This window comes from Coregonus lavaretus (genome assembly GCF_964263955.1).
Source record: "Coregonus lavaretus genome assembly, chromosome: 34".
NCBI classification, from domain to species: Eukaryota; Metazoa; Chordata; class Actinopteri; order Salmoniformes; family Salmonidae; genus Coregonus; species Coregonus lavaretus.
In genome coordinates this window covers 24,564,187-24,589,447 of record NC_140021.1, presented here as the reverse complement: position 1 = coordinate 24,589,447, position 25,261 = coordinate 24,564,187, and the positions used below count along the sequence as shown (strand labels likewise).

At 43.8% G+C, this 25,261-nt stretch overlaps 1 protein-coding gene across 1 annotated transcript in view; it reads left to right on the top strand.

The window, feature by feature from the left end:
- LOC311109169 (cadherin-10-like) overlaps positions 1-23,758 on the top strand; it is a gene marked incomplete at both ends in the record, with an annotated part of 50,087 nt that extends 26,329 nt beyond the window's left edge. The window contains 7 exons of the mRNA XM_084152002.1: positions 423-610; positions 4,302-4,561; positions 12,431-12,567; positions 19,856-19,977; positions 20,074-20,182; positions 20,383-20,631; positions 23,265-23,758. Of these exons, the coding sequence (XP_084008128.1) occupies positions 423-610; positions 4,302-4,561; positions 12,431-12,567; positions 19,856-19,977; positions 20,074-20,182; positions 20,383-20,631; positions 23,265-23,758 (1,559 nt within the window). The remainder of the gene's footprint in view (positions 1-422; positions 611-4,301; positions 4,562-12,430; positions 12,568-19,855; positions 19,978-20,073; positions 20,183-20,382; positions 20,632-23,264) is intronic.
- Between the last annotated feature and the right edge of the window lie 1,503 nt (positions 23,759-25,261).

Sequence of the window (25,261 nt, the reverse complement as noted above, 5' to 3'; positions counted from 1 at the left end):
TGTTAAGACATAACCAATAAGCCATTTACTACCACTATACTGAAACTTTAATGTCTGTTGAAAAGCAGATGTTGTGCTATGTACTGTATGTAGCCTACAGGTAGGACGGCATCATAGTCCCAAAGAGAGCCATCTGTACGAAATAATCCTTTCTGAAGGAGTCCCACAACTAATGATAACATACCCAAACATTCCCACACAAGGAAAATTGCACAAAAAACGACAATACTAAATTGAATTTGAAAGTTTATAGAAAAACTAACAAACAGCTTAGCATTTCCCTGGAGAATCAGGTAAACAAACATTTTAAAAACATACAGAATCACATTGTCCCAGAGTGCAAAGAATCTGGGAGACACAACTCAGTCTCAGTGCTTATTCTGTTCTTTTTTATAAATCATATTTTTTCTTCATCTCCCCAGATACATTTCGTCTGAGCACTCTGGAGTCGGCTGAAATAGGAGCTGCCATAGGTCGGATCAAGGCTAACGATGCGGATGTGGGGCGGAATTCTGAGATGCTGTATAGCATCGTCGACCGAGAAGGACAGGACATGTTCACCATCATCACTGACCAAAACACACAGGAGGGCATTATCAGGGTGAAAAAGGTAGCCCATAAACTCCTGAGTGCAACGCTCTCATGTTTTCATCTCCTATGACCCCACTGCTTCAAATCACAAGATACCACTTTGTGTGCAGACAGAGTGATCCTCTCTCTGAACTAAACCCGTCTTTTATTATCATCTTCATGAAAGTACTTAATTCTTTTCGCTGTCAAGAGACCCTTATTCCTCCTGGGAATTTGTATAAAGAGTCTTTGAGACTTTTGAAATCCAGGTTTAGCTTTTCTTTTCTTAGCCAGGGCCATACTTTTCAGAGCCTCAGCAAATTATGCAAATTGAAGAACCTAAGTGAAAAGTGGATGGTGCGTACGTACTGTATACATACGCTCAGATGAAAAATTACACCCTGATAGCAGTCCTTTATATCTGAAGGTGCACTAAAGAATATTCAAATTCACCACCAGTTATTGATAGAGTACACTCTTAGTTATTTTTAACACATCTGGGATGACACGTCATGTTACTTTTAACACAATCACTGTGTTGGCACAGCATGATGTGTACATTCTTAAACACATTTTGTGTCAATTCCTGCAATTACTGTGTTAAAATCTGAAAACCTCTCAACACACCCTAGATGTGTTAGATTATTGACCAATCACATTGTGGATCAGAAGTCATCATGTATCTATTCTCTTAGAACAGATGTATTAAAAACAACACGTCTGTGTCTAATTAGGGACGACGTGTTACTTTCAACACAGTCACCGTGTTGTCACATTGAACACGTTGTGTACATTTTTTAACAGAATGATTATGTTAAATGTAACGTGTCATCCCTAAGTGTACACACGGATGTGTAAAAAAATGTTTTTTTTTTTTTTACATATACAGTGCATTCGGAAAGTATTCTGACCCCTTGACTTTTTCCACATTTTGTTATGTTACAGCCTTATTCATCAATCTACACACAATACCCCATAATGAAAGAATATACAGGAAATATCACATTTACATAAGTATTCAGATCCTTTACTTAGTACTTTGTTGAAGCACCTTTCACAGCGATTACAGCCTCGACTCTTCTTGAGTATGACGCTACAAGCTTGGCACACCTGTATTTGGGGAGTTTCTCCCATTCTTCTCTGCAGATCCTCTCAAGCTCTCAGGTTGGCAGGGGAGAGTTGCTGCACAGCTATTTGCAGGTCTCTCCAGAGATGTTCGATCGGGTTCATGTCCGTTCTCTGGCTGGGCCACTCAAGGACATTCAGAGACTTGTCCTGAAGCCGCTCCTGCATTGTCTTTGCTGTGTGCTTAGGGTAGTTGTCCTGTTGGAAGGTGAACCTACGCTCCAGTCTGAGGTCCTGAGCGCTCTGGAGCAGGTTTTGATCAAGGATTTCTCTGTACTTTGCTACGCTCATTTTCCCTTGATCCTGACTAGTCTCCCAATCTCTGCCACTAAAAAACATCCCCACAGCATGATGCTGCCACCATCATGCTTCACCGTAGGGATGGTGCCAGGTTTCCTCCAGACATGACGCTTGGCATACAGGCCAAAGAGTTCCATCTTAGTTTCATCGGACCAGAGAATCTTGTTTCTCATGGTCTGAGAGTTCTTTAGGTGCCTTTTGGCAAACTTCAAGCGGACTGTCATGTGCCTTTAACTAAGGAGTGGCTTCCGTCTGGCCACTCTACCATAAAGGCCTGATTGGTGGAGTGCTGCAGAGATTGTTGTCCTTCTGGAAGGTTCTCCCATCTCTACAGAGGAACTCTGGATCTCTGTCAGAGTGACCACCGGGTTCTTGGTCACCTCACTGACAAAGGCCCTTCTCCCCCGATCGCTCAGTTTGGCCGACCGGCCAGCTCTAGGAAGAGTCTTGGTGGTTCCAAACTTCTTCCATTTAAGAATGATGGAGGCCACTGTGTTCTTGGGGACCTTCAATGCTGCAGTACCCTTTCCCAGATCTGTGCCTTGACACAATCCTGTCTCGGAGCTCTACGGCCAATTCCTTCAACCTCATGCTTGCTCTGACATGCGCAATAAACTGTGGGCCCTTAAATAGACAGGTGTGTGCCTTTCCAAATCATGTCCAATCAATTGAATTTACCACAGGTGGACTGCAATCAAGTTGTAGAAACATCTCAAGGATGATCAATGGAAAAAGGATGCACCTGAGCTCAATCTTGAGTCTCATAGCAAAAGGTCTGAATACTTATGTAAATAAGTTATTATTTTTTATTTTTTATTAACCATTTTTTTGCTTTGTCATTATGGGGTATTGTGTGAAGATTGAAAAAAATAAACAATTTAATCAATTTTAGAAGAAGGCTGTAACGTAACAAATGTGGAAAAAGTCAATGTGTCTGAATACTTTCCGAATTCAGTGTATTGTATTGCATTCCACTTAAATCCACTTTTAAATTATGTAAATGACTGAGGAAGACGTGTAGAAAAAGTAACCATTTAATTAATGCAGTGCTCCACATACAAACTTGTACATGCAAAATACCCTACATGAAAGACTTTAAACGTGTTAGTGCTAGTTAGATATGCAGTCCAGGGAAACCAACAGACAATTTTGTACCTGAGATACACGAGAATTGACTGTTGTTGGATATGGTAGCCACGTATTCCTTATCAGAGGTAGTAATGTACCTCTACCATAGACCATTTAAACTGGTACAATACTTCCACTCACAGGTGGCCAAAAATAACTAACTGAAATATGCATCTTTTTAACGTGATTTTGCTTACTGAGACTATTCTAGTTTTGCGAGCGACGGCAATATTTTAATCTTGCCTAGAGTGGCAGAATGGCCAGGACCAGCTCTGATACAGGAGTAGTAAAGGCCCAGTGCACTACTTTGTGAGAGAACAAATGTTTCCTGAGAGATTTACACGGTTATCAAAACGTCACGCCAGGGTAAGCGTACACGAAACAAAGCCTTTATTTTAAGTGTTTCTAAAATACCCATATGGGAAAAATGAATGGTGGAAAAACGATTGGAACCATTTCCTTGTCTGACCGCAAGGTTTTATGTGTATTATGACACATACTGTGGTACTCTATGTTGGTCCACTAATACAGGAGTTGTAAAGGCCCAGTGCACTACTTTTGCGAATAACCTTAAAAAAAAAAATATATATATATATATATTTATGGGGTACAGCAGCACCCTCAGCACCCCTACTTTCTGTGGCTATAGAATGACTGCCAAGGTTAGGAACATTATGAAGAGACTACCTAAGCCATTTATACTTGAACAACCATTTCAGGAACGGGTGCAAAAAATCTAACTGATTGGATTAGTTTAAATGTTATTTACCTTTATCTTCAGATCTGCAATATGATTGGTCAATAATCTAACACATCTGTATGGTTTTCAGCTTTTTCACATTAATTGCAGGAATTGACACAAAATGTGTTGAAACATTTACACAAATCATGTTGTGTCAACATGTGTCGGTCCCTAACTAGACACAAGGATGTGTTATTTTTTTAACTCATTTTCTAAGAGTGTAGGCCTTGAGAATGAACAATATAAAGCTGTATAGAGTATAGGTGGGGAGCTCCACTATACTTTACTCATTCACTCGTTTTTACTTCAACCAAGAATCCACCAAGTTTATCAACTAAAGTATCAACCTACAGTTATGAAAGGACGTACAGTTATGATAGTATATTAATTATATTGAATAATTATTGATCATGTATCTGTTTCATTTTCTTAATAGCAACTGGATTACGAGAAAAAAAAGACATTCTCATTTAAAGTGGAGGTTACCAACACCTATCTGGACCCCAGGTTCATGTACAGTCCCAACCCTCCGTTCAAAGATGACGCCATGGTGCGGGTGACAATAGAGGATGTGGATGAGCCGCCAGTGTTCAGCAGGAACCCTTACATCATCGAGGTGCACGAGGATACAGCCGCTGGCAGCTTTGTTGGTGTGGTGTCAGCCAGGGACCCCGATGCTGACAACAACCCAGTCAAGTAAGTGATCATGTGACGAGGGTCACACTGCTTGCGTAACAGTATAAAGTTAACAATTCAATGGCACGTGTGGTGGAATGTCATCCCGAGGAGCGAGGTTACTAATCCAACTCGGTTACACATACATACACTGAACTAATCTGTCTCATCTTTTTTATAGATTCTGTTCATCCAGAGGATGTGGTTGATTGATTGACTATGTGTGATTGGTGATTAGTTGACTTACTGATTGTTTATATGGCAAGCGCCAAGTCTGGGACCAAAAGGCTCCTGAACAGTTTCTACCTCCAAGCCATGACTGCTGAACAGTTAATCAAATGATTACCCGGACTATTTGCATTGACCCTTTTTTGCACTAACTCTCTTGCACTGACGATGCACACTCACTGGATTCTACTCACACATACTTACACTGACACTCCAAAACATACTCACACAGAGACATATCAAATTGACGCCACACACACAAACACACACACACACACACACACACTCTTCACATACACTGCTGCTACTCTGTTTGTTATCTATCCTAATTGCCTAGTTACTTTTACCCCTACCTACATGTACATACAGTTGAAGTCGGACGTTTACATACACCTTAGCCAAATACATTTAAACTCAGTTTTTCACAATTCCTGACATTTAATCCTAGTAAAAATCCCCAGTTTTAGGTCAGTTAGGATCACCACTTTATTTTAAGAATGTGAAATGTCAGAATAATAGTAGAGAGAATTATTTATTTCAGCTTTTATTTCTTTCATCACATTACAAGTGGGTCAGAAGTTTACATACATTCAATTAGTATTTGGTAGCATTGCCTTTAAATTGTTTAACTTGGGTCAAACGTTTCGGGTAGCCTTCCACAAGCTTCCCACAATAAGTTGGGTGAATTTTGGCCCATTCCTCCTGACAGAGCTGGTGTAACTGAGTCAGGTTTACAGGCCTACTTGCTCGCACACGCTTTTTCAGTTCTGCCCACAAATCTTCAATAGGATTGCGGTCAGGGCTTTGTGATGGCCACTCCAATACCTTGACTTTGTTGTCCTTAAGCCATTTTGCCACAACTTGGGGTCATTGTCCATTTGGAAGACCCATTTGGGATATGCTTAACACCCTGGCCATCCTACAATCTAAACTAGATGCCCTCAATCTCACACAAATTATCAAGGAACCTACCAAGTACAACCCTAAATCCGTAAACATGGGCACCCTCATAGACATCATCCTGACTAACTTACCCTCTAAATACACCTCCGCTGTCTTCAACCAGGATCTCAGCGATCACTGCCTTATTGCCTGCGTCCGTAACGGGTCCGCGGTCAAACGACCACCCCTCATCACTGTCAAACGCTCCCTAAAACACTTTAGCGAGCAGGCCTTCCTAATCGACCTGGCCCAGGTATCCTGGATGGATATCGATCTCATTCCGTCAGTAGAGGATGCCTGGTTGTTCTTTAAAAGTGCTTTCCTCTCAATCTTAAATAAGCATGCCCCATTCAAAAAATGCAGAACTAAGAACAGATATAGCCCCTGGTTCTCCTCTGACTTGACTGCCCTTGACCAGCACAAAAACATCCTGTGGCGTACTGCTTTAGCATCGAATAGCCCCCGCGATATGCAACTTTTCAGGGAAGTTAGGAACCAATATACACAAGCAGTTAGGAAAGCAAAGGCTAGCTTTTTCAAACAGAAATGTGCATCCTGATGTTTCCACTCCCATGCTTCACAGTAGATATGGTGTTCTTTGAATGCAACTCAGCATTCTTTGTCCTCCAAACACGACGAGTTGAGTTTTTACCAAAAAGTTATATTTTGGTTTCATCTGACCATATGACATTCTCCCAATCCTCTTCTGGATCATCCAGATGCACTCTAGCAAACTTCAGACGGGCCTGGACATGTACTGGCTTAAGCAGGGGGACACGTCTTGCACTGCAGGATTTGAGTCCCTGGCGGCGTAGTGTGTTACTGATGGTAGGCTTTGTTACTTTGGTCCCAGCTCTCTGCAGGTCATTCACTAGGTCCCCCCGTGTGGTTCTGGGATTTTTGCTCACCGTTCTTGTGATCATTTTGACCCCACGGGGTGAGATCTTGCGTGGAGCCCCAGATCGAGGGAGATTATCAGTGGTCTTGTATGTCTTCCATTTCCTAATAATTGCTCCCACAGTTGATTTCTTCAAACCAAGCTGCTTACCTATTGCAGATTCAGTCTTCCCAGCCTGGTGCAGGTCTACAATTTTGTTTCTGGTGTCCTTTGACAGCTCTTTGGTCTTGGCCATAGTGGAGTTTGGAGTGTGACTGTTTGAGGTTGTGGACAGGTGTCTTTTTTACTGATAACAAGTTCAAACAGGTGCCATTAATACAGGTAACGAGTGGAGGACAGAGGAGCCTCTTAAAGAAGAAGTTACAGGTCTGTGAGAGCCAGAAATATTGCTTGTTTGTAGGTGACCAAATACTTATTTTCCACCATAATTTGCAAATAAATTCATTAAAAATCCTACAATGTGATTTTCAGGATTTTTTTTCTCAATTTCTCTGTCATAGTTGACGTGTACCTATGATGAAAATTACAGGCCGCTCTCATCTTTTTAAGTGGGAGAACTTGCACAATTGGTGGCTGACTAAATACTTTTTCCCCCACTGTATATCTCACTGGTCATCCCCAAAGCCAACACCTCCTTTGCTGCCATGCCCTCCAGTTCTCTGCTGCCAATGACTGGAACGAACTGCAAAAATCTCTGAAGCTGGAGACTCTTATCTCCCTCACTAAATTTAAGCATCAGTTGTCAGAGCACCTTACCGATCACTGCACCTGTACACAGCCCTTCTGAAATTAGCCCACTCAACTACCTCATCCCCATATTGTTATTTATTTTGCTAATTTGCACCCCAGTATCTCTATTTGCACATCATCTCTTGCACATCTATCATTCCAGTGTTAATACTAATTGTAATTATTTTGCACTATGGCCTATGTATTGCCTAATAACTTGCTACAATTGCACACACTATATACAGTGGGGAAAAAAAGTATTTAGTCAGCCACCAATTGTGCAATTTCTCCCACTTAAAAAGATGAGAGAGGCCTGTAATTTTCATCATAGGTACAAGTCAATTATGACAGACAAATTGAGAGAAAAAAAATCCAGAAAATCACATTGTAGGATTTTTAATGAATTTATTTGCAAATGATGGTGGAAAATAAGTATTTGGTCACCTACAAACAAGCAAGATTTCTGGCTCTCACAGACCTGTAACTTCTTCTTTAAGGGGCTCCTCTGTCCTCCACTCGTTACCTGTATTAATGGCACCTGTTTGAACTTGTTATCAGTATAAAAGACACCTGTCCACAACCTCAAACAGTCACACTCCAAACTCCACTATGGCCAAGACCAAAGAGCTGTCAAAGGACACCAGAAACAAAATTGTAGACCTGCACCAGGCTGGGAAGACTGAATCTGCAATAGGTAAGCAGCTTGGTTTGAAGAAATCAACTGTGGGAGCAATTATTAGGAAATGGAAGACATACAAGACCACTGATAATCTCCCTCGATCTGGGGCTCCACGCAAGATCTCACCCCGTGGGGTCAAAATGATCACAAGAACGGTGAGCAAAAATCCCAGAACCACACGGGGGGACCTAGTGAATGACCTGCAGAGAGCTGGGACCAAAGTAACAAAGCCTACCATCAGTAACACACTACGCCGCCAGGGACTCAAATCCTGCAGTGCAAGACGTGTCCCCCTGCTTAAGCCAGTACATGTCCAGGCCCGTCTGAAGTTTGCTAGAGTGCATTTGGATGATCCAGAAGAGGATTGGGAGAATGTCATATGGTCAGATGAAACCAAAATATAACTTTTTGGTAAAAACTCAACTCGTCGTGTTTGGAGGACAAAGAATGCTGAGTTGCATCCAAAGAACACCATACCTACTGTGAAGCATGGGGGTGGAAACATCATGCTTTGGGGCTGTTTTTCTGCAAAGGTACCAGGACGACTGATCCGTGTAAAGGAAAGGATGAATGGGGCCATGTATCGTGAGATTTTGAGTGAAAACCTCCTTCCATCAGCAAGGGCATTGAAGATGAAACGTGGCTGGGTCTTTCAGCATGACAATGATCCCAAACACACCGCCCGGGCAACGAAGGAGTGGCTTCGTAAGAAGCATTTCAAGGTCCTGGAGTGGCCTAGCCAATGTCCAGATCTCAACCCCATAGAAAATCTTTGGAGGGAGTTGAAAGTCCGTGTTGCCCAGCGACAGCCCCAAAACATCACTGCTCTAGAGGAGATCTGCATGGAGGAATGGGCCAAAATACCAGCAACAGTGTGTGAAAACCTTGTGAAGACTTACAGAAAACGTTTGACCTGTGTCATTGCCAACAAAGGGTATATAACAAAGGATTGACAAAACTTTTGTTATTGACCAAATACTTATTTTCCACCATCATTTGCAAATAAATTCATTAAAAATCCTACAATGTGATTTTCTGGATTTTTTTTTCTCATTTTGTCTGTCATAGTTGACGTGTACCTATGATGAAAATTACAGGCCTCTCTCATATTTTTAAGTGGGAGAACTTGCACAATTGGTGGCTGACCAAATACTTTTTTCCCCCACTGTATATACACTGCTCAAAAAAATAAAGGGAACACTAAAATAACACATCCTAGATCTGAATGAATGAAATAATCTTATTAAATACTTTTTTCTTTACATAGTTGAATGTGCTGACAACAAAATCACACAAAAAGTATCAATGGAAATCAAATGTATCAACCCATGGAGGTCTGGATTTGGAGTCACCCTCAAAATTAAAGTGGAAAACCACACTACAGGCTGATCCAACTTTGATGTAATGTCCTTAAAACTAGTCAAAATGAGGCTCAGTAGTGTGTGTGGCCTCCACGTGCCTGTATGACCTCCCTACAATGCCTGGGCATGCTCCTGATGAGGTGGTGGATGGTCTCCTGAGGGATCTCCTCCCAGACCTGGACTAAAGCATCCGCCAACTCCTGGACAGTCTGTGGTGCAACGTGGCGTTGGTGGATGGAGCGAGATATGATGTCCCAGATGTGTTCAATTGGATTCAGGTCTGGGGAACGGGCGGGCCAGTCCATAGCATCAATGCCTTCCTCTTGCAGGAACTGCTGACACACTCCAGCCACATGAGGTCTAGAATTGTCTTGCATTAGGAGGAACCCAGGGCCAACCGCACCAGCATATGGTCTCACAAGGGGTCTGAGGATCTCATCTCGGTACCTAATGGCAGTCAGGCTACCTCTGGCTGTGCGGCCCCCCAAAGAAATGCCACCCCACACCATGACTGACCCACCGCCAAACCGGTCATGCTGGAGGATGTTGCAGGCAGCAGAACGTTCTCCACGGCGTCTCCAGACTCTGTCACGTCTGTCACGTGCTCAGTGTGAACCTGCTTTCATCTGTGAAGAGCACAGGGCGCCAGTGGTGAATTTGCCAATCTTGGTGTTCTCTGGCAAATGCCAAATGTCCTGCACGGTGTTGGGCTGTAAGGACAACCTCCACCTGTGGACGTCGGGTCCTCATACCACCCTCATGGAGTCTGTTTCTGACTATGGAGATAATTTTGCAGGGCTCTGGCAGTGCTCCTCCTGCTCCTCCTTGCACAAAGGCGGAGGTAGCAGTCCTGCTGCTGGGTTGTTGCCTTCCTACGGCCTCCTCCACGTCTCCTGATGTACTGGCCTGTCTCCTGGTAGCGCCTCCATGCTCTGGACACTACGCTGACAGACACAGCAAACCTTCTTGCCACAGCTCGCATTGATGTGCCATCCTGGATGAGCTGCACTACCTGAGCCACTTGTGTGGGTTGTAGACTCCGTCTCATGCTACCACTAGAGTGAAAGCACCGCCAGCATTCAAAAGTGACCAAAACATCAGCCAGGAAGCATAGGAACTGAGAAGTGGTCTGTGGTCACCACCTGCAAAACCAGTCCTCTATTGGGGGTGTCTTGCTAATTGCCTATAATTTCCACCTGTTGTCTATTCCATTTGCACAACAGCATGTGACATTTATTGTCAATCAGTGTTGCTTCCTAAGTGGACAGTTTGATTTCACAGAAGTGTGATTGACTTGGAGTTACATTGTGTTGTTTAAGTGTTCCCTTTATTTTTTTGAGCAGTGTATTTTCTGTGGTATTTTTGACTTTATGTTTTGTTTTACCCCATATGTAACTCTGTGTTGTTGTTTTTATCGCACTGCTTTACTTTATCTTGGCCAGCTCGCAGTTGTAAATGAGAACTTGTTCTCAACTGGCTTACCTGGTTAAATAAAGGTAAAATAAAAAAAGATTCCTGACTGATGTCTTGAGATGTTGGTTCAATATATCCACATAATTTTCCTTCCTCATGATGCCATCAATTTTGTGAAGTGCAACAGGCCCTCCTGCAGCAAAGCACAAATTAAAATTATAAATAATCTGTCTGTAAACAATTGTTGGAAAAATTACTTGTGTCATGCACAAGGTATATGTCCTAACCGACTTGCCAAAACTATAGTTTGTTAACAAGACATTTGTGGAGTGGTTGAAAAACCTAAGTGTATGTAAACTTCCGACTTCAACTGTATTACCTCATACCACTGCACATTGATTCTGTACCGGTACTTGTTGTATATAGCCTTGTTTTTGTTATCTATTGTGTTACTGTTTTTATTTGCTACTTTTTGTACTATTTTACTTTGCATTGTCGGGTAAGGGCTCGTAAGTAAGCAGTTCATTGTTGTATTCGGTGTATGTGACAAATAAAATTAGATTGATTTGATTTTATGTTCTCCTGCTGAATAAAGCCGTTTGAGGTAATTTGATTGTTTTATGACCTAATGGACGGTTATGGTGTAAGAATAAACGCAGCAAGAGAAACAAATGATTCTTGGTGTGGTATCAAGTCTATAACAACAATTCAAAGTTTCCTCTAATCTGTTTTTTGGGGGGGGTGGAAATATGGTTAGCTTGGCTAAATCTAATCCATCAGTTTATCCTAGTGTCAGTGTGGAGTGAGGGAGGGAGAGGGGAAGGGAGGTTTGAAGAAAAGCAAATTATTCATGGGTCCCTCCTGGTGATTTCCCAGCGGAAGTTTGTGGCACTGTGAAGAGAATACAGACCCTGTTTATATCCACATAATTATGTAAACTAGCCCAGTGCGGTAGCGGCACAAAGTCAAAGTGAAAGAGCCTCATTTGCTCTATCGATTCACACTGCTCTGTTCTGCCATTCCACACATATGGTGCCTGTCTGTTTGTGTCTTTTTCTGTCTGTGTATATGTCTGTGTATCTGTCTGTCTGTCTCCAACATGGAGACATGCCAGTCTCTGCTTGTGCAGCATGGGAGGATTGTGTTGCAAATCATGAAATGTCAGTGGAATATGTAAGTTGACAGTGATGAATGAGACAGTAGTATAGAAGGATTCATCATTTCCTGACAAAGGAAATAGAGGAATGTGGGGACCAACAATGGGTGATTTGTAATGTATTTTCTCATAGAGGCGTGTGTTATTATGCTCTAATGTAATGGTATTTACGTTTAAGTCATTTAGCAGACGCTCTTATCCAGAGCGACTTACAGTTAGTGAGTGCATACATTTTCATACTGGCCCCACGTGGGAAACGAACCCCAACCCTGGCGTTGCAAGCGCCATGCTCTACCAACTGAGCTACAGGGGACTTGATGGAATTGATTACAAGAAACAGGGACAGCCTTGTGCAAATGGCCTACTGTCGGGGGAAATAAATAATGTCCAGATTCTTTAATTTGTTTAATGTGTAGATATGGGTATATAAAAAATGTGGATATTTTTACACAATCAAATTATGTATTTGTATTACTCTCTGCAGATACTCCATTGACCGCCATACCGATCTGGAGAGACTATTCAACATTGATTCTGTAAATGGCACCATTACAACACTGAAAGCCCTCGACAGGGAGATGTCCAAATGGCATAACATCTCTGTTGTTGCAACTGAAATAAGTAAGATTATAATCCCTTTTCTTTACCTTGTTTTGCAAAAAATGTCTATGCATGTGTCAGGCAGCCAAAGGGTATATGTAATGTAGCTGAACTACGCCACCTAGGTGTGGTTATGAGGAACTTAGATAAGTTAGAATAAAACATCTGCAGCCCAGAAGCGTTGGAGTTCTCTAAAACACAGAGAATACTGGCCAGCGCCTTGTCCCACAGATACGTGCACTCTGGCAAGAATGTGCAAAATTGGCAAGAGTTTTAAATGTATAAAATCTCAAACCAAGGAATCTGTGTAATATTCAAGTATAAACGGTGCAATGTGCAAATAACGCTAAATCACCACATAACTTAACTAATATTAGCCATTATAGCTGACCAACCGAGCACAGCAGCAAATCCAGCGAGGACCCATAGCCGGCACTATAATCGGTGCATCTTCCACTACATAAAATAGACCAAGTCTACTTACAATCTTCCTGCGTGATATCCACAGCGTTCCGCTCCAGTCATTCCACATCTGCATATATCTGGTCACAACCAGGATGGACAACCACTGTCCCAGCCCCATAGGTCCACACGGGTAGCGCCCACAGTTTCGGTTGGCTCAGAGGGCCGCTTATCAGACCGAATTGTCCTCATTAGGAAGTTCAGCATTCACGGCGGGAGTGAGTATTAGGAAGAAAACTCAAATAAACATGAAAATACAATATAATGGAATAATCAATGTTTCAGGCAATCGTGTAGGAAAATCAGTCTGCAACAATGTGAGCCTTTCCAATTAAATCAAAGTTTAGTGTCCACAGCAGCGTGACATCCCCAAACTTTAATGAGCTGGTGGTTGTCCAAGGCTAGCCCAAGTGGAGCGCAGGGGTATAACATCTGCTTCATGGGGCTCAGCAGCAGGGACAACATAAAAAAACATAGAATGGGGGGTCTACTCCAGCCTCTGCCTCAACTATGGGTGTAAGTTCCTGTTCAGGGGTTTCACCTTCTGGGGCAATACAATGTTTAAGGGCATTTCTGTGTAGGGTTCTCTCTTTCCCATCCTTCTGTGGTCTGACTTTGTATACGACCCCGGTGTCGGCTACTTGACCTACAACTACGTGGGGTTCTGGATTCCACCAGCTGTGCAGCTCACCCTGTCCCTGCCTGTTCCTGTCTCGCACCCACACCCGCTCACCCGGAAGTACGGATAAAGCCTGTGCTTTGCAGTCATAGTCCTTCTTGTGTTGCTCAGCTGTGTCCCCCATTTTATTTTTGGCTAGGTCATAAGCAAAGGTCAACCTTTGGTGATGGTCACTAACCCACTCACTGGGGTTGTGCTTTGGCTTAGGGGGATTTACGCCTAACATCTACTGGGAGTCTTAAGTGGCAACCAAACATGAGATACGTCGGTACATAGCCTGTGGAGCTATGCATAGTGTTGTTGTAGCCTTGAAATAGCTTGGGATGTGCTCTGGCCACCTACTCCACTTCTCTGCCTCCAAGGTGCGCAACATGTTCAACAATGTTTTGTTCATCCGTTCAACCCTGCCATTCCCTGCTGGATTGTATGGGGTCATACTACTCTTAGAGATGCCATACATTTCACAGACTTGTTGCATCAAAGCTGACACAAAATTTGGGCTCATATCAGTAGAAATGGGAGGGGCAACCAAAATGTCTGGACTGCATGGGACCACACTGCTCCGACTGTGGTTTTTGCTGTCTGATCACGAGTAGGGACAGCCCATGCATATCAGGTAAACATGTCAATCATGACTGAGATATTTTGATAACTATCTAGGGGCCTACTGAGGGAGGGGTAGTCTAGGGCAACCACTTCCAGGGGGAAGGACACTGGAATGGGGTTTAAGGCGGCCCTGGCCTGTACCCTGTCTCTCTGCAGGCTACAGACAACACATCCAGAGTGGAAACGCCATACCTCCTCCTCCATGCATGGCCAGTAGAAGTGTCGCCGAATGCTGGACAAGGTCCGCTCCACTCCTGGGTCGGCAGTCACATGGTACTTCCTCCACACCTCTCTGCACCTAGATGCTGGGCAGACAATCTGGGAGAGTTGCTCATGGGTGTTAGAGTTAATTACTTCATGGCACAGCACATCTTTACAGATCTTTAGTTTCCTCTGTTGTTGGAACAGACATTTTACTTTTTGGGGCACAGCCCTCCTCTCTAGGCTCCCTGGCATCAATCCCATTCCAACATACAGCTTGACTTTCTGAACATCAGGGACACCTTCTTGCCAGGTTTTTCAATCGTCCCAAGGCAGCTCAGAGTCCTCCTGTGGACCTCGTGCTGCCACAGCAGTGGTCAGGTTCATGCCGGCCGGTATGCAGCTGGTCACATTTCCTGTGGGCAAGGAGACTGGTGGGAACCTAGACAGGGCATCAGCGTTAGTGTTCTCTTACTCAGAACGACACTTCACAGTGAAATCAAAAGAGGGGAGTTGGGCAACCCACCTTTGCTCCACAACACCCAGCTGGGCAGTTTGTAGATGAGCAACTGGGTTATTATCTGTTAAAAACAGTTAACTTAGTCCCCGTCAGGTAGTGCTGAAATTTCTCTGTGATGGCCCATTTCAAGGCCCGGAGTTCTAACTTGAAAGAGCTGTAGTTAGCATCATTACATTCAGTTGGGTGCAGGCTGCGACTAGTGTAGGCTATCACACGCTCACGGCCATCTTGCATTTGAGCTAGGACTGCCCCAAGCCCTTGGTTACTGGCATCAGTGTAAACTACAAAGAGTAGGAAAAAGACAAGACTGGGTCCTGGGTTAGGGCTGCCTTCAGTTGCTCAAACGAGGATTGACAGGCTGGCGACCAATTGACCTTATTGATCCCTGACCTCTTGTCAGCAGGAAGGGGCGTGCAATCTTAGCAAATCCTTATACAACACGTCTGTAGTACCCCGACTAGGCCTAGGAAAGGAAAGGAAAGCCTTGACCCCGCTAGGCCTAGGAAAGGAAAGGAAAGCCTTGACCTGTTTGACCGTGGTCGAGGTGGCCCTGTCAGTAACAGAATACATCTTGTCTGGGTCAGGCATGACTCCACTCCTGTCTACCACATGCATCAGGAATTTTACCTGCTGTTGAAACTTACACTTTCTAGGTTTCAGCTTCAGTCCATGTCTCAAGTCTCTCAAAGACCCTGTCAAGGTGCTGCAAGTGGGATGAGAAGTCAGAAGTATAGACAATGATCTCATCAAGATAGACTAAATGGGACTCTGTGATCTGCCCACAGAGACATTGTTTTATCAAAGGTGGCAGGTGCATTACAAAGCCCAAAGGGCATCCTGTCAAACTCATAGAGCCCTACATGTGTGGTGAAGTCCGTCTTTTCGCGGTCCTGTGGGTCCATCTCCACCTGGCAATATCCGCTGGCTAGGTCTAGGGTCGTGAACCACTCTGCTTTGTTGAGTGTGGTGAGTCTCTGGGAAGGGAAAAATAATCCTTGTGAGTCACAAAGTTCCACTTACTTTAATCTACACAAAAATGCCAACTTCCCCCACTAGTGGTCAAAAGGTTTATTGCGCTCAAAATATACCTTACTCACTTCAGCTATTTAAGCAACCCAAGGACTGGAGCTTTTGCAGATTATACAATTTAAGGGCCGAAACATTAAGGTATTCTGTGTTGAACAATGTCAGTCCTTCCAAAATCTTCAGCATTAGCAGCAAAAACCTTCTCCCACTTCTGCAGCAGAGCACTGAGTTCTGCTTGCTGTTATTCAGTGAGGTCTGGTCTGTCCATCAGGCTGCTCAAATCAAAGCTGGACTCCACATCTTCTAGGATTGTGCAGGGCTCCACGACGCCCACCTGGACTACACCCTCCAGCATCAGGCTCAGATCTCCAGCTCCATGTACATCCACCTCATCAACACGACTGACACTCTGCAGATTCCGGTAGTGGCCTATAGACAGACTGAAAGGGTGCAGATTGAAAATACGAACTGGAACTCTCCCATTTTTTACCACAGCCAGTGTTCTTGCCACCCCTACAGCATCTGGGTCCAGTAAGGCCTCCACGAGCCCACAGAGTCACTGCCCTGCGGGCCCATCCGGGCACATCCCGATAGCACAACTTCGTTCCTGGCTGGAACACGGATTCCTCGTCGGTTGGCGGGCCAGACGTAACCCAGGGACTCATCCCCTCCACTGGTGCCGATGGTCTGTTGGCAGGTGGCAAAGGCTTGTCTCCAGGTCTGTTGGGACTTGGGGTTCTGGCAGGACAAAGACACTGGCCACTCTTGGCTTTGAAATAAAGTATCCCAACATGCATTAAAAACGTTCATCGTTCATGCCCCGATCAGGGGGTTAGTTGAACATTCGTCTTTGACACAACTCCAAGGTTTGGTATCTTGACACCTTCAATTAAAAAATCCATGATTGCATAACCTACATATGGAATGTCTAGGCCATTTGCAGCTTTTAGGGTCAGAATTGAAGAAGCCTCTCCCACCCCTATCTTGCTGTTAGGGAAGTGTTTGTTCAATAGTTGCTGTTGCATAAGGGTGACCTAAGAGCTAGTATCTAATAGCCTAGTGAGCTTAACTCCATCTATACAAATGTCCACTGTTGGACAGTCTCCAATAAAAGTTGAGTTGGCAAAACCAGCTGACCCTACCGCTCGGACCTTAGCAGCAGGGCTGGCTAGTTTAAAGCCGGCCCAGATTCGGAGAGCCCCCTACAGAACCTAGCTATGTTTCCAGCCTGTTTGCGGCGATAGCAGATTGGATTACCTTCGGCATCCCAAGTGTTTAAGGGCCTGCTTTCAGTCAGATTCGTGCAAACGAGACTCTGCAACAGCAGAACATTTTTACCTCAGCCCAGTTTTTGCTACCATGTTCCTCTTGCAGTAGCATGGCCTCCAGGCGTAAGTCGTCAAAGCACAGTCCCAAGTTACAGCGGGCATAGGTCATCAGGTCACGAGTTAGGGCACCCTCTTCAAGACCCAAGAGGAACTGTTCCCGTAGATTGTGTTCAGTCGGGGCATACACTGAACAAATATATAAAACGCAACTTGCAACAATTTCAAAGATTTTATTGAGTTACAGCTCTTATAAGGAAATAAATCAATTGAAATGAATTCAATCAGGCCCTAAAATATGGATTAAAAAAATGACTGGGAATACATATATGCTTCCGTTGGTCGCAGATTCCTTTTAAAAAAATGGTAGGGGCATGGATCAGAAAACCAGTCTGTATCTGGTGTTACCACCATTTGCCTCATGCAGCGCGACCTCTTTCGCATACAGTTGATCAAGCTGTTGATTGTGGCCTGTGGAATGTTGTCCCACTCCTCTTCAATGGCTGTGCAAAGTTGCTGGACATTGGCAGGAACTGTAACACGCTGTCGTACACGTCGATTCAGAGCATCCCAAACATGCTCACTGGGTGACATGTCTGTTGAGTATGCAGGCCATGGAAGAACTGGGAGATTTTCAGCTTCCAGGAATTGTGTACAGATCCTTGCGACATGGGACCGTGCATTATCATGCTGAAATATGAGGTGATGGCGGTGGAGGAATGGCACTACAATGGGCCTCAGTATCTCTTCACGGTATCTCTGTGCATTCAAATTGCCATCGATAAAATGCAATTGTGTTCGTTGTCCGTAGCTTATGCCTTCCCATACCATAACCCCACCGTGGAGCACTGTTTGAAATTGAGCTCAGGCCCATCCTGTTTCCATTGATCATCCTTGAGATGTTTCTACAACTTGATTGGAGTCCACCTGTGGTAAATTCAATTGATTAGACATGATTTGGAAAGCCACACACCTGTCTATATAAGGTCCCACAGTTGACAGTGCATGGAGCAAAAACCAAGCTATGAGGTTGAAGGAATTGTCCGTAGAGCTCCGAGACAGGATTGTGTCAAGGCACAGATTTGGGGAAGGGTACCAAAAAATGTATGCAGCATTGAAGGTCCCCAAGTACACAGTGGCCTCCATCATTCTTAAATGGAAGAAGTTTGAAACCACCAAGACTCTTCCTAGAGCTGGCTGCCTGGCCAAACTGAGCAATCGGGGGAGAAGGACCTTGGTCAGGGAGGTGAACAAGAACCCATTGGTCACTCTGACAGAGCTTCAGAAGGACAACCTTCCAGAAGGACAACCGTCTCTGCAGCACTCCACCAATCAGACCTTTTTGGTAGAGTGGCCAGACTGAAGCCACTCCTCAGTAAAAGGCACATAGCAGCCTGCTTGGAGTTTGCCAAAAGGCACCAAAAGGACTCTCAGACCATGAGAAACAACATTCTCTGGTCTGATGAAACCAAGATTGAACTCTGGCACCGCTCATCACCTGGCCAATACCATCCCTACGTTGAAGCTTGGTGGTGGCAGCATCATGCTGTGGGGATGTTTTTCAGCGGCTGGGACTGGGACACTAGTCAGGATGGAGAGAAAGATGAACAGAGCAAAGTATAGAGAAATCCTTGATCAAATCCTGCTCCAGAGCGCTCAGGACCTCAGATTGGGGCAACGGTTCACCTTCCAACAGGACAATAATATAATATGACCCTGAGCGCTCTGACCCTAAGCACACAGGCAATGACCCTAAGCAATGACCCTAAGCAATGACCCTAAGCACACAGGCAAGACAACGCAGCAGTGGCTTCGGGACAAGTCTCTGAATGTTCTTGAGTGGCCCAGCCAGAGCCCGTACTTGAACCCGATCAAACATCTCTGGAGAGACCTGAAAATAGCTGTGCAGTGACGCTCCCCATCCAACCTGACAGAGTTTGAGAGGATCTGCAGAGAACAATGGGAGAAACTCCCCAAATACAGGTGTGCCAAGCTTGTAGAATCGTACCCAAGACTCGAGGCTGTAATCGCTGCCAAAGGTGCTTCAACAAAGTACTGAGTAAAGGCTCTGAATACTTATGTAAATGTGATATTTCCCTTTTTTGTGGTGGGGGGTTGCAAACATTACTAAAAAACTGTTTTTGCTTTGTCATTATGGGGTATTGTGTGTAGATTGATGAGGGGAATAAGGCTGTAACGTAACAAAATGTGAAAAAGTCAAGGGGTCTGCACTGTATGTTATTTTTAAAATGAATCTGCTAATGTCTACTGCAGGTGTATTCAAATCTTACCCTATGAGGTCCAGACTACTGCTGTTTTTCTGTTCTACCTGATAATTAATTGCACCCACCTGGTGTCCCAGGTCTAAATCAGTCCCTGATTAGAGGGGAAGAAATAAAAAAAGCAGTGGAACTGGCTTCAAGGTCCAGATTTTAATTTGAGGGGTCTACTGTATGGGCCTACTAACACGTTTTCAAACATCTTGTTTAGATAACCCTCGCCAAACCACTCGAGTCCCAGTGTTCATACGGGTCCTGGACGTAAATGACAATGCACCTGAATTTGCCATGTATTACGAGACATTTGTCTGTGAAAATGTCAAGTCTGGACAGGTACATTAGATGTATGACATTATAATACTACAAATGCTGAAGAAAAGCCTGAAGAAACATATGTTTTCTAATGCCTTTTTGTTTCACTATCCACAGCTGATTCAGACGATAAGTGCAGTTGACACCGATGAGCCCCTTGTTGGACATAAGTTTGTCTTCAGTATAAGTTCCTCCAATCCAAATTTCACTATCACTGACAATGAAGGTAGCTAAATGTTAGCCTTATGCTTTTTATCTGGCCATTATCTGGTCTTAGTGGTGTGAATGGTATTAACAAATGTACTTTTTTGTAACCTATGGAGCTGCAATGTTACAATCAGTACAGAGAACATTTGTTCTAAACATGAAAAACAACCTTTAATTTCTCATATCCCCTCTTCCTTCCCTCTGCGATCCACCCCTTAGATAACACAGCCAGGATCCTCACTCGAAGGGGAGGATTTAGCCGGCGTGAGATGAATACATACCTACTGCCCGTGGTGATCTCAGACAACGACTACCCTATCCAGAGCAGCACCAGCACTTTGACTGTGAACGTGTGTGCCTGTGACAGCCGGGGGAACGTGCAGTCCTGCAACACAGAGGCTCTGCTGTCTGCCGGGCTGAGCACTGGAGCACTGGTGGCTATCCTGCTCTGTGTCATCATCCTCTTGAGTAAGTATCACAATCAATCACACTGGTACAGTCAATGGGCGCATAACAAATGACACCCTATTCCCTGTGTAGAGCCCATAAGGCTCTGGTCAAATGTAGTGCACAATACAGTGAGGGAAAAAAGTATTTGATCCCCTGCTGATTTTGTACGTTTGCCCACTGACAAAGAAATTATCAGTCTATAATTTTTATGGTAGGTCTATTTGAACAGTGAGAGACAGAATAACAACAAAAAAATCCAGAAAAACGCATGTCAAAAATGTTATAAATTGATTTGCATTTTAATGAGGGAAATAAGTATTTGACCCCTCTGCAAAACATGACTTAGTACTTGGTGGCAAAACCCTTGTTGGCAATCACTGGATTTTTTTGTTGTTATTCTGTCTCTCACTGTTCAAATAAACCTACCATTAAAATTATAGACTGATCATTTCTTTGTCAGTGGGCAAACGTACAAAATCAGCAGGGGATCAAATACTTTTTTCCCTCACTATATAGGGAATATGGTGCCATTTGGGAGAAGCCCAAATCAAACAGAGTCAGAGCACTTAAGTAGTATTCTTAAGTCTGAACATACAGTACAGTAAGACACAGCAATCCAAGTCACTTATTACAAAGCTGAAGCAATTATTCTAGGCTGTGTCGGACTCTACCACAATAAACTATACTGCATGTGTAATGAACTGGTCTGTAGCCACAAATATCCTGGATCATAATGTGATAGCACCCTACTGAGCGAGAAGGGACTTCATTTGCATCCGGAAGGTACTAGCTAGCTCCTTCGACAGCACTTAAATCCTCTGTGCTACTTCTGTGTTATTGCTTTGTGTTATTGCTTTGTGTTATTCCTTTCATCATCAAACTTCTTCAACTAAAGAAAGTTGAAAGTAGGGCCACTCACTGAGACATTATTTTGCTGGCTGCATGTGTAAATAGTGTGTTTCCTCATGAATATGGTGCAGCGGGATGAAAGCTTTTATTATTGGTTATATCCACTTGACAAAAAGGTATTTGTGTTTTCCCTTGCTAAAGTAGGTCACATGCTATTTCCTGGCATCCTAAAGCACCACTTCAGCCTCCTTTGTGAGCAAATGCAGTATGTAAAAGCACAAAGTGCAAAACAGCAAGTGTGCATGTCTTTTCCCCGGCAAAAAGCAATAAATATGTAGTCCTTATGTTCAAGGGCATAAGGACTTTGAACCTGGTATTGCATTTGGCCAAGCATAACCCCAGTGCTACCTAAACAGCATCATCCGTGATCCTATTAAGGATGTTGATATATTCAATTATCCAATTAAAGGTAATGAGTGACCTAACAGCAACATAAATACCAATCCACTGAGTTTTGTTTGTGTACTCTGCTTCGCGTCGTGGCTAAGAACAGCCCTTAGCCCTGTGTTATTCATGATAATGCACAGGTTCTCATGTTTTTATTGCTTAAATGAGTGTGTATGCTATTCATCCTCCTCACTCTACTGCTTAGACCCAGCTCATATGTTGATGTGTTCACCTGTTCATGTGTGCTCTCTTCCTTTCACAAACACTTGTTCCATAATCTCCGCCCGACTTGAATCTAGCTCGCATCCTCGCCTAGCCACTGATCCCTCGCTAGCAAATAAAGTATTTACATTTATTCCACTGCATGGTGTGCTTGTTCCTCCTCACAGTCCCCCTTCACTTGTCTGTCTGACACTGGAGAGAGCTCTACTGTAGCTCTGGCTTCTGGCTCACGCAGATTGGAAGTGCTGAAGGTTGAACCCCATGCTCGCCTCTTGAGCGAAATATCATGACATCTGCTCATTATCCAATGGTTTTCTCGCTTGAACCCCTCTGACAGGCTGTCTAATTCACCTCTACTACGCCTCTGACAGACAGGCAGACAGACAGGCAGGCAGTTGACGCTGAGCTGGAACGGTTTGCGCTCCTCCTCCTCCTCCTCCACACTGCATCACACTGCTCCATGCCACCCCACACCGCCTAACACTAGGGTATCAGTCAGAAAGGCCTGGTAACTGGGCCTCTAAAGAGCCACTCCTGCAGAAAGAGCTTTGTAATTAACACCTGGGTGGGAGGCAGGTAGAGCACTACAGCACCTGCTGAGAGGTGAGAAAGAGGAGGAGGGGGATGAGGAGGAGGCCCCAATGTGAGAGAATTATTTGTATTCTCATTTGCTCCTTTTTCATGAAAATTATGAGCTGTACCATCAACAACACAAATCCCACGCTTTCAGAGCGCCACTCTCTGGATGCAAATTCCTGCTTGAGCTGGAAAGTTTGGCTTTAAAGTCCTGCTCAGAAATGAAAATAGAATAAAATGTATTTAATTATGTGAGTACGGGTAGTCTGACTTGAGAGAGAGGGAAATAAAGGGCTCTTTCAAGTGCTACATATGTTCTACAGTTAATGTGATGTTCAGGGGAAAAGAGAAAGAAAAGCTTGTTCTGCTCAATCTTTATTTAAAGGAGGTGAGTGCCCGGGGCAGTGCAGCGTATTTGTCACTGAGAGCAAATCTCTTTCTCTCCAATGTGTATTCCTAAGTTTACTTAATGAATGGCACATGTATCGAAGCACACTCCTCTCCTCTCCCATCTCATACTCAAGTTTTTCTGTCTGTCTGTCTGTGTGTGTCTGTAGTAATCGTGGTGCTGTTCGCTGCCCTGAGGAGGCAACAGAGGAAGAAGGAGCCTCTGATCATCTCCAAAGAGGATGTGAGAGACAACGTCGTCAGCTACAACGATGAAGGGGGCGGAGAGGAGGACACCCAGGCCTTTGATATCGGCACGCTGCGTAACCCGGAGGTGATGGACGCTAACAAGCTGCGCAGGGACATCATCCCAGAGATGCTGTTTCCCTTCGGGAGGACATCACCTATAAAGGATAACGCCGACGTCAGAGACTTCATTCACGGGAGGCTCCATGAGAACGACTCGGACCCCACCGCGCCCCCGTATGACTCCCTTGCCACCTATGCCTATGAGGGGAGCGGCTCGCTAGCCGAGTCCCTCAGCTCTCTGGAGTCTGGAGCTACGGAGGGGGACCAGGAGTACGATTACCTCAGCAACTGGGGGCCGCCGTTCAAAAAACTAGCGGACATGTATATAGGGAAGGACACGGAGAGAGAAACCTAGATCACGGTTAGGCCTATACTACAGGAGCTCATCATCAACGACATGTATTGATAATCTCTCTCACACATTATCCTGCCACCCATCCATTGATTCATATGGCTGGTCAAGTAGAATTCATGACTTAAACATTAAACTCACTACTGGTGGTGACATTTCTCACTGTTTTACTGTTTTTGGTTATAATCAGTAAAGATGCCTTTGAATTTTAGGACATTTTGTGAACAATGGTGTGGACAATGTGTTTTGTAACTGAGGAGTGAGATAGTAGTCTTGTATACTATCAATGTTTATTGGAGAAAAAAATAGCTTTTCCTGCAAAGTAAATTTGAAATAGATATATGTATGAACTGCTTTTCCATGATGGACATACTATATCATATTCGCCATCTTTGTTTGGCAAGCAATGTTCATGTGAATGGTTGGTTAGGTTTATTCGTCAAACTGTGGAGCCATTTCATCATATACTGTAGGTGTACAATGTAATAAGGATGTGTACGTTGTAGGGTAACAGTCACACACTGAATTCATGTTGTTTGAATGCCAAGTCATATTGTTTTATATTTATATTTTTATACTTCTTTTATTAACAATAAAAAATAAAATAAAAACATTTTCAATATTTTTTCAGAGTTTCAAGTTTTATTAGTTGTATTTTATTAATTGCATAGTTAATGCCTTGGCCTCTATAAAATACAAGTTGATACATCATATCAGTGGAATTTGATAATATAGAAGTTTCATAATATTCAGCTGACGAAACACATTGTAAATCTAACGTGGCCACATCTGAACTACAGGAAACTAGGCATGAGCTGCAACCACCACCTAAATGTATTGTTAGCCACTATGGTGCAATGTAAATCAGCTAGCAGTAATACAGTGGGGGAAAAAAGTATTTAGTCAGCCACCAATTGTGCAAGTTCTCCCACTTAAAAAGATGAGAGAGGCCTGTAATTTTCATCATAGGTACACATCAACTATGACAGACACAATGAGATCTCCATTGTAGGATTTTTAATGAATTTATTTGCAAATTAAGGTCGAAAATAAGTATTTGGTCAATAACAAAAGTTTCTCAATACTTTGTTATATACCCTTTGTTGGCAATGACACAGGTCAAACGTTTTCTGTAAGTCTTCACAAGGTTTTCACACACTGTTGCTGGTATTTTGGCCCATTCCTCCATGCAGATCTCCTCTAGAGCAGTGATGTTTTGGGGCTGTCGCTGGGCAACACAGTCTTTCAATTCCCTCCAGATTTTCTATGGGGTTGAGATCTGGAGACTGGCTAGGCCACTCCAGGACCTTGAAATGCTTCTTACGAAGCCACTCCTTCGTTGCCCGGGCGGTGTGTTTGGGATCATTGTCATGCTGAAAGACCCAGCCACGTTTCATCTTCAATGCCCTTGCTGATGGAAGGAGGTTTTCACTCAAAATCTCACGATACATGGCCCCATTCATTCTTTCCTTTACACGGATCAGTCGTCCTGGTCCCTTTGCAGAA